Here is a 10705-nt window from a genome sequence, read left to right as displayed (position 1 = left end):
AATCAAGCTTGGCGCAAAGTATCATTGGGTAAAGGGAATTTAAGTTTGTTCTAAGATAATTTAGATTCATTCAAAATTTGTCATTTTTCAAACATTTTCTCAAAAACCATTTGCTCAGAAATGCTAAATCTTGTGTGGAAGTATCCTCAGGTAGTGTAGATTCAAGTTTGTACAAATCATGGTCCCCGAGGCGTAGGGTGGGTCCACAATTGGGGATAAATTTTAACATAGGATCCCGAAATAGAAATTTTTACATAGAAATATTTATAGTTAAAAACCTTTCAAATTAAAATCTTTTGGAAAAGCATTCAGCCCAAAAAGCCGAAATTTGTGTAAAAGCATACTGTCAGGTTGTGCAGATTAAAGTTTGATGAAAGCACGGTTCCCTAAAGAAGGGTGGGGCCCACAAAAGGGGGGTTTTTAAATAGGAATAGAGAAAAAAAACTTTTCACAAATACTGAAGCGACGAAAGAGGTTTGAAGTTTAACATAAAAATATGTGCAATATGTACGCTACTAAATTGTCAAGATATTCTTAATTCGATAATGTAATGCTGATTTGATCAGAGACCACTGTTGCTCAGGTGAGCAATGCGGCCCCTGGGCCTCTTGATACATGTATATTCATATAATTGTAACAGTCAAACACATAGGCTCGTACATAGACTCGTGCACCTCATCAACAGCTTATCCTTAAATCAATACATACCCTTGGGATTTCAATGGTTATTTCGGCACCCAGTGCATTTAACAAAACCTCTCTGCACTAAGTGTAACTTACCTGTAGATAAATATTTTTTTTTATTGAAATGAGTCATGAAACTAAAAACATTTTATATTAGAAAAAAATTAAAAAGTTCCAAATTACATCACATGTTTAATTTGATTAGGATTTTGCAATAATTAAGCGCTGTTTTAAGTATTAAAGATTCAACAAGCAATTAACATGTTGGCATATCTTTTTTCTTCTTGAAATAGGCAGTGATTGAACATACACTTTTTTTCATTCAGAAACTAAAATTTAAAAAATGGTTGCATACTCCCACCCTTACATACAATTAATGATTTTTTTGCAAGCTACTTTCATACCGACAATGTATTTTAAATCGATTCACGTTCTTCAGTTTTTATTCGTAATTTCACAGGACTTCCTTCCCTAATTTTTTCCAAAAAAATATTAGTCCGTTATGCTTATCATAAAGGCAATGTGTTTTATGTAAGATATAACGAGTTGTTAAAGATATAAAACTTAATTTGTAGGCAATATCATGTGGTCTTACTATAAGTATTTTTACCGCCTACTTTTTCTCGAAAGCAATATTATCTCTTGGATAGGGTTACATACATGAGATTGACAATTAAGTGTAGCAATGGCTAATGAAAAACTTTCACAGGTTCAAAATTTTGCTTATTTTCAAGCGCATGTATTTTGTATAATGTTTATGGTATTTCATTGTGTAAACACTCGAAATACTGTCGATCAAAAATATAACAATTATTCTGGATTATTATCATTTGATACATCTATTTATTAATCGAATGATCACGGGTCTGAAAACCATTTACTTGCTCTACCATACTGTTCAATGAATAGAGATGATCACGGCATACATGACTGAAGTCTCATGATGCATATTTCACAAGCATACACTAATTAAAGCATTGAATGCTTATTTCTGGATGTCGTCGGTCCTATGGTCTGCACCGCTTGGTGTGTCATATGACTGACGCCATCCAAAAATAAGCATTCAATGATTATATATATTCATATTTTCTTACTGATGTCTATTTAAATGAGATATTTTGTATCACCGCTATAAAGCCAGTATTTGTAATCTTTGTCAGAGATATGAAACAAACATGGAACAGCCATATTAACATGTTATTTAGTTAGCTTCCGCGACATAAAATATAGTGCCAGAAACTTTGTGGTGAAAAATCTTTTTAATTAAGGAGTAAATATAGATTAATTATTCGTTTTCAAAAGTACATAATTATCAAAATGGGTATGTTAAATTGAAAGTTTCATTTAATCTTACAAAAATAGATATATTCAAAACACGTGAAGACGTTTGTATCTGTGCTCATTGCGCATGAATTAAAGTGTATTAATAGAAAATTGAACTTCGCACATTTCCAGTGCAAACGTAAGGGGAATGCAAATATAGGTAGATGCCACGCCTGTCACTTGTTGAATTCTGTCTGAGGTATCAGTTTACGTACTTATATATTGAACTAAAGTACCAAAACACAGAATGTTGACATCAGCAAAACGGTAATACAGAGTTGTGGGATCCATAGGTAGACAGGACCTGCGTGATTGGTTGGATTGGCTGGAAAACAAAAACATATGTGAATCAAATAAACCGATCAATGTTTTATCAAATGAATGGAATAGAAAAGTGTCGACAGAATTCTAGAAATGTAAGCGATATATGAATAGAAATGTTCTTTTCATATTGAATATTATTTACTCATTTAGTTGCTTCGTTTTAGCTTGTAAGGAAGGACAGATACACAGTTTTGGATATCTATGTATCCCGTATGAGTTATGATATTGTCATTTGCTCACATATTTCATTACCTAGTATAAACTTCAGGTTTTGACTTCAGATACTATTTAACACATTTTTTTTACCTATGTAAAGCTCATCAGTTATTGAAATATTGAACGTTTTTCCATTGAATCCGTTGAAGGCTGTACATGTGTATGTCCCAGTGTCTGTCTCTTGTAGATTGTTCAGACTGAGGACTCCATTGTTTGACGACAACTCTGTCACATTGTGACTTGGAATGGTCTGGAACGTCCATTTGTATTTGTTGATGTCATTATTGGTGGAAGGAATCGGATTACCTTGAGCAACACATGTCAGGTTGACAGAAGAGCCAACAGAATACTGAGAATTTGAGATGTCTGGATGTTTAGCTACTTTTGGATCAACGACTTTATCTGTTAGTAAAAATAAGAAAAAGTAACGGGCGTAGATATGAAAAATGAATTTTAGAAAAATATATGTCTAATTTTCCTATGAACAATGCATTTTGTCTGTTGTTTTACTGAATGAACTGTACATAAATGTTTAAACAATATGATGCTTAATAGGAATATAGTTTGAATTCATTTGCAGTGGTTCATTATTTTTAAACGATTTTCACTTGTACCAGTGATTTGTTCTGCATTATTGTAATGATTTGTAAAAATTTTCTAAAAGCAATAAAACAAAAAAAAAGATCATATGCATTTTGAATAAACAGCAAATAGATACTATCGACGCTATTTTAGCCAAGACAACATCTGAATCACTTATGGGACTAATCCTAGCTCAAACTTGCTTTTAAATTCATAAGTAACCTACAGAAGACATTGATTCTGGCAGTCTCTAGTTTAGGCTTGTTTTGATCAGGTGAGCCGGTCAACAGTTCATTGTCTACAGAACATCTCCACACGGACTGATCGTCGTCCTTGGTGACCACAGGTTGTATGGAGAAGGTCACGTTGTATACACACACTCCAGGCTGCACCGCGGGGATTTCCGAGGACTCCCTTATCAATAACGGAGCATTAACCTGATCTCTGTAGCGCCACCACTTAATCTTTCCAGGAGGTTTACCAACATTAGCGGTACAGGAGAGGTTGATTTTCATGTTTTCCTCAATATTGCTAAGATTGGGAGCAAGAATGTTATAGGGCTGTTGAGCGGGTCCTTTAAAGTAACAAAAACAGTACTTGAACATGGTAAAAATATTTCATATTGTTTTTATCTGTGTTTACAACAATATGCGTTGGTTACCATTAATGTAACACATTTATTAATATTACACTGCAGAAAAGTTACAATGCATTTTGACAAACTGTTGTTTAAATAAAGTAAAGATCTTTTTCTTCAAAGAATATATCATGAATAGCGATGGATTGTGTTTTTTTTTATTGTATTGTTTTCTATATCGTTCCCGAGGCTGTGGATAGATAGAAAACTCACAACTTATTGAACTAAAACTTATAAAAACTAGCTTAAATATATCAAATATAAACTATTTATACTGTCAGGTACACAAAATATAAACATATAAATTTTGAATCTGCTACATTGAGACAAATCACATTGATTTTTAAAAATAACTTTCAGTTTTACAAACAACTGCAATATAACAATAAACTATTGTTTCGTGCCTGAAAGAATTCCAAACTACCTTGAACTGTAAGTGAGGTTACTGCATTCTTTATCTGCGGACCAGTACTTGAACTTGTAAAAGTAACAGAACATTGGTATTCTTTCTCATCCAAACACTGCACTTCCCTTACTTTCATCACAACCCGAAAAGTGTCTGAACCATTTGAAGTTACATCCAGCAACTCAGCTCGATCTTTTAAAATCATGGCAGATTCTGTGGTGGTAAAAGAGTTGCTCCCTTCTCCAGGAGGAGAAAATGTGGCAATATTCTCATAATCTGCTGACCCCAATTTCTTGGCTTGCCAGACAATAAATCCACTGTACACTGACTCACCAGGGCCTACAGTATATTCACAAGTTAAATCCACAGATGATCCTATTGTTGCGTTGAGCAATGCTGGTGTTTGAACTGTTCCGCTATCTCCTCCTAATCAAAATGATAAAATTAAACTGTATTTCTACATGTATGTATAATGGCATGTACTTTTATTTTACAAGGCATCGTTTATCAAGAATGGTTTCACACACTGCAAACTCACACTTGACAAATTTATATTTATATATTTATTTCAGATAATATTTGTATAAAATATTTTGTATATCTAATCAAGGCTGTACGCGTCATTTAAGCATAACATGGGATGTCAAAAAATATATTAAATATATATTTTCAATTAACTGTGATTTTTTAGATTTTCCTCACAAATATTAAAAACATTTATTATGTCTTATTCATAGAATCTGCATGCACCAAGTGATTTTGGTATGGGTATTTTGTAAAAAGCAAACACAAAAGATTCCAACTCAAAACATTTTGTAAGTGACTTCTTTATGGAGACAATAGATATTTTGTAACGATGAATGTACTTGAGCCAATATTGCATCGTATATGCAATTTCCAGTAATTTTTAAAAATCATAATTTTCATAGAGGATGAGATCCCATCCAATAATACACATGAGAAGTCTTTTATGTACGATTTGGGGTTGAACTGTTTGCATGTGAATAAATCTTTTAGGTTAATCAATTATCTTAACATTTCATGTCATAGAAAGTATGATCTATATAATTATTACAAACAAAACAAGGCCACCGCAAAGCGGAGCATCCCCTCGCAAAATGAAAATATAGTGCTTGGAAATGCATTGTTTAGAAATAAACATGTAATTGAAGAAACCAAATTTTTATTAAATTTTTGAAAACTTAAGTAAAAAATAGAAAAGCCCCAGCAGGATAATAACTCTCTACTTACGGACACGTAGTTAACGCTCTTTTAAACCCATTGCACTTCACTAAAAGGTAACATTATTTGGGGGGAAAAAAGCCCCTATCTATCACAAGATATAATGTGTCTGTTCATAAATCTAAGAGTAGTACTGAGCTGTAGGATTTTTTGGAGTAATAAACGTCTTTTTTTTTTTTGCAACATGTATTATTTGACTCCCTGGATGAAATTTAAATTTTTTATACCTAATTTCACATATAGGACAGCCCAATCATATTCCAAGAGATGAAGTAGCTACTCCAAAAGTTGCAAGAGGAGTTCTGGGAATTTTTTGCAAAAAAACGTGATATTTTGTTGCCCATCGATCCCCGTGGTAAAAAAAAAATCTGACACCTGATCGAACTATAAAATGCCACCCCCAATCATAAGACCAATCTAAAAGATCATTAAGCTACTGCAACAAATGATGTCTTTTTGAAACCAGATTTTTTGTAAAAAAAACAAAAAAAAAACAAAAAACAAAACAAAAAAAACCATAAAAACCCTCATTTTTCATCCACCAAATGACACCCACGACAAAATTGAAATTTTTGAAACCTTTTTGCGCATTTATAGGACATCAAAAAACATATTCCAAGAGATGACTTGTCCTTTGATGAAGAGGTCGGAGGAGTTCGAAGAAGGTTTTTTGTGAAAAAAACGTCATATTTTACGAATTATTTGACCCCCAGGACTACAAGAGAATTTTTGAAACTTTTTTAGAAAACAACATGACACCCCAAATCAAACTTCAAGAGTTCAGTTTGCTGATTAATAAGATGTAAGCGCAGTTTGAGAAAGTAAAACGTGACAGACGGACGGACGGAACAGGGTAACATCAATATACCCGAACTTTCTTTAGAAAGTGCGGGTATAATTACACGATCCTTCTTCTGTCATGCGAATACAGACGTAAATGGACAATTTCTGTAATAAGTTCATAAGAAGTTTTAATGTCACCGACCAATACATAATTATATAACAGCTAGATTGTAATCAGTTGACTGGTTCTTAAATAATTAATGCAACTGTACATGGCTGGCTTTGTAAACACATTTACACAACTTATCAACGCCGTTTCTCTCATTGCCTTGCTTCAGAAATATATCGTTGTTAACAAAACTTGTCAAAATATTGAGTTGATCTCCTCCCCATGAGTTCATTAATGAGTTCATTCAAAGCATCGCATCCTTTCAGTGAAAGAATCAGAGCAAAAATTCGCGCCATAAAGTCACAATTATAATTTTTACTCATCGATATCGTGGACGAGTCCAAAATACGGCTCTTCAATATTAAGAATAGTATGGAGTTCATATTGTAAATGCAGATTTATTTAAAAGAAAAAAAAAACTGTTGTGAGAATCCTTGACAATAAATTTATTTCCTGTTTTATTGATGTCGTTAGAGAGTCAGTTTAATTGTTTTGTGACCCTGCCTAGCGTGCTTGCTATACGCTTTGCCCCCAATAGTCTGTCATGAATATTGATATCAATAATAATGTGGTAAAGTTTACAAGATGACATTTACCCAACTCAAAGCTCTAGCTACTTAGGGTCAACATTTTTCTTTCAAAAAAGGACGGAAGTGCCCTTTTAATTTTTTTCGTATACATCCAGTCTTTCTAAAATAAAAATCCTTGAGTGTGTCTGACTCACCCCATATACTACAAGATTTAAAACGATTTGAGTCTGAACACTTTATCTTAAAACCTCTAGTCTAAAATTCGGTTTTTGATGAGATAGATCTTTTTTTCATAGTAATAAGCGTTAGTTTTCGGGATAGGCGCTGGCGTTGGCAACGTATGTAATTGTCCATAAGATGCAATGTTAAAAATCAAAGAATACATAATATTATTAGCAATTTGAAAAATATATCGAGATCTAGGTGTACTAATACAAGGATGAAAATCTACCAAATACCTTGGTTGGTGAATTTGGCATTTCCACATACTCACTTTCAATTAAATCAACTTTATCTTTATAAAATGTCCAAGTTTGTGGTACTTTGAAGCTATAATAAGTAACCAATTATTACATGCAGCTGTCGCAAATACGAATTTCAAAAAATGAAAAAATAATTATACCCTATCAGTATGAATGAATAAAATAATTCCAATTCAAAATTATTCGTCTTATGAAATTGATTGTGAGAGAAGAATTATATGATTTATAATTTAATAAACGCATAATCAATTTATATCAACCATTTTAACAAGAGCTTAAACTTAAACTATCTACATGTAGTCTGTTCAACGAAACAATCTGTTAAATATTGACATCCTTTCTTCTAATTACTTTTTCAAAGGTGTTTGTTCTACCCTATGTACAGTTCTTTAATTTTTGTTAAAAACTACATAAATGTGACATCTGTTCACAACCGACCTTATGTTATATCATGTAAAAAAAATATTAAATCAAACCATTCCAGGTAGTATTTTATGAAGAATTTGGATTAAAAGGAAACGTTGTTTTTAAATAAGGAAATGCATTATTTCCCTACATGTATTTCTATCGAGTTCCTTATTTTCTTATGTGGTATGGAAAACCTGTCGATATTAATGTTGATATAAATTAAAGTAGATTATAATCATAATACTTTCCCCGGTTTAAAATTTTTAGATTTTACAATATAAAATTTTTTGATAGTAAAAGTAATAAAAGGTAAGGCCCTAGCGGGATTCGACTTCATAACTTACAGATTCATAGTTAACTTCTAACACATTGCGCTACGCCGTTAGGTAACAATTATGCGAAAGAAAGTATTCATAAATATTGTTAATTTCATTAGGAAGTACGTCACAATTCTGGATGTGTACCATACCGAATAGGAGTTTATTGAGCGACCGTTAGTTATCAATCATGTAGATAGCGACACAATTGTCTATCTATGACAAAATATTTTTTTCTATACAATATGAAAGCTTTTAAAACCATTTATATTATATAAAGGGCTATAAAAATGACTTCAAATTTCTTTATTTTAAAGACCGATTCACTAAACCTGTTATATAGTTCTCTTAATTAAAGCTTGCATGTCAAATCGATAAAATCTGGTAAACGTTTAATTTTAAGATAATTAATGACGTAGATTAAACAATTGACGTAACGTCAAAAACAAAAGTATGCGTATGTCATTTTGCCTAACAAAAGAATAGAACTACAGTTATCATGAAGGGCTCTATTGTTATAATGTAAATTCAGCAGGCTTATTGGGTTAAAAAATCAGTTTTTTATAGTTAGGGATGATAGGTACATTTACATGTAGATCGATCAAAAACCGGGACTAAAACCTATGTTATTTATGTACGTGTATTTTGAGAGGAAGGAATTTATGATGTATTAGCGATATTGTCGTCTTCCTGGTTTTACTATCTCGATCACTGATCACGTTGTCTTATAAGTTAAGTGTGTAATAACACATCATGTAGAAATGATTTTTAAAATCAAAGTAGATGCACTTGTAAATGTGATTTTTTTTACACCGAGTGTAAGAGTTTAATATAATTGTTGGTTTGAAATTTGATTCTATAGTATTTTATCCTTGTTCGCGATTGCTAGGAATGTGTCACTTATTACAAAGACGCAATACAATACGGTGATATCGTTCTAAAGATAAATACATAAATTTAAACTAATTAAAGTGAACAGTACCAGAATCAGATACACGCTTCTGTAGTACAATTGAATCTGGCGTCGACCATTACTAGTATCTATCAGGCTGAAATCTACACCCATCTGACGGTCACGTTTCTCTTTCATGTATTTTAAAAATAGCTCTCCACATTTGTCGTTCTATAATTGTTGGCGTCACAATATCCCGTAAACGTTTCATACGTTACTGACGTCAATGAAAGTTTCACGTTTGGAGTGTATGACTTAAAACTATGTTTCATTTTTAATATCATCTAGTAATATTGACATTTTTTTAGTTAAACGGGGATAGTGTGTATTTTAGAAAGTGTAGTGTATGGGGTTGTCCATCCCTATTTGAAGATGAAAACAATTTCATTTGCTTACAATAAAATATATGGAACAATAGAAAATCGATGCTACAGCTGCCTTTAAATAAAAGGCTTTATGGTGATGACCATTTTAAAACCCTATTCAGTTCTCTGGACAAGTTGTTCTGTTTAACAAGATAGAAAAACTTTCAGATTTTAAATCTAAAATTTTGGATTCTTTCTATTGAAAAATTATTTATGGACAAAATACTAGTACTCATATCTTTAAGATTTCAAGGCAAATCTTATAGTAATACCTTGACCATTTAGACTCAAGAAATAAGTTCTAACTGGCTAAGCTTGTTAAAGAACGTGATCTGCGTAAAGCAATGAGTTGCAGACTTGTATGCCTTGTTAATACATTTTTTTATAGATGCATGTAATGTTTGTTTATTTGGGCTAAACAATGATGCCAAGCAGACAGACTCCAAAGTCTAGAAAGAAAATAGTTATTTTTTGGTTCAGAAAACATGTACATATCTAGTACAAGTCATTTCAATGTATTCTTAAATTTTATGCTGTAGAAATCTATGCTTTAGAATAGTCATAAGTAATTTTCAACACATACAAATACACGATACAGAGTATATTAATAAATGATCATATGATTTGTAATTCAGTTGTATCTTAAGTATATAAATTAACAATAAGGTTGAACGAAAGATCGATTGTTGATCATGTCCCGTCTCCTGAGCTCTAGCCTATACCACCGGGAAGAAAATTAGAGTGAGATAATATATTCATAATTGTTAAAAACAGGGACATTAAGAGATCGTGGTAGAATTTGCCCATAGCGGGAACTATTCCGGAGAGATTCAAAGCTTTACATTACCAAGCGGGGCCGCGTGTTGCCCCAATGATATTCTGAGTGTCCTTATGATTTCTTTTATGACCAAAAAAACTCCGTAGTTTTAATGAGAAAGAAGAATCATGATATTGTTGTGAACGTATTTTGTTAAAATCTTACCTTTCAGGCACCATGTTGATAATAAAATATAAAACACCCTTTGGAAAAAATCCATAGTTTTAAAAATTATTACTTTTATCACCGTAATTGCCTCTTGAATAATAGAACTAATAAAAACAACTTCTATTATGATTCACTTCCCTCTACATTCACGAGTATGTATCACATGACAAATCTATACTGATCAAGTACACTGCTTTTATTTGCCTCACAAATTGTAAACACTATAGCATTGAATGATTTATTTTAGACGTCGTCGTGTCAATAACTGCCGTCAGGTGAGCAGACAAATTGAATAACGCG

The 10705-nt window shown here is 32.2% G+C and overlaps 1 protein-coding gene across 1 annotated transcript; it reads right to left on the bottom strand.

Moving 5' to 3' along the window:
- Positions 1–868: 868 nt before the first annotated feature.
- Positions 869–10561, bottom strand: LOC105325033 (cell adhesion molecule 3-like). The gene is made up of 5 exons (XM_066077334.1): positions 10403–10561; positions 4191–4598; positions 3356–3703; positions 2638–2949; positions 869–2332 (listed from the first exon to the last, which is right to left on the bottom strand). Exons 1-5 carry the CDS (start codon positions 10455–10457, stop codon positions 2235–2237), a joined length of 1221 nt encoding a protein of 406 aa, XP_065933406.1. The 5' UTR covers positions 10458–10561; the 3' UTR covers positions 869–2234.
- Positions 10562–10705: the final 144 nt, after the last annotated feature.

Source organism: Magallana gigas, chromosome 2 (genome assembly GCF_963853765.1).
Source record: "Magallana gigas chromosome 2, xbMagGiga1.1, whole genome shotgun sequence".
Lineage (NCBI taxonomy): Eukaryota > Metazoa > Mollusca > Bivalvia > Ostreida > Ostreidae > Magallana > Magallana gigas.
Note: the sequence above shows the minus strand (reverse complement) of the source record. Positions and strands in the feature narration are given on the sequence as shown.

Excerpts from the sequence above, each read along its gene's own strand:
- LOC105325033 (XM_066077334.1), bottom strand. The coding sequence starts at position 10,457 with ATGGATTTTTTCCAAAGGGTGTTTTATATTTTATTATCAACATGGTGC. Across the intron at positions 4,599-10,402 it reads ATCAACATGGTGCCTGAAAG|GAGGAGATAGCGGAACAGTT; the intron begins GTAAGATTTTAA and ends CATTTTGATTAG. Across the intron at positions 2,333-2,637 it reads AACTGATGAGCTTTACATAG|CCAATCCAACCAATCACGCA; the intron begins GTAAAAAAAATG and ends TTTGTTTTCCAG.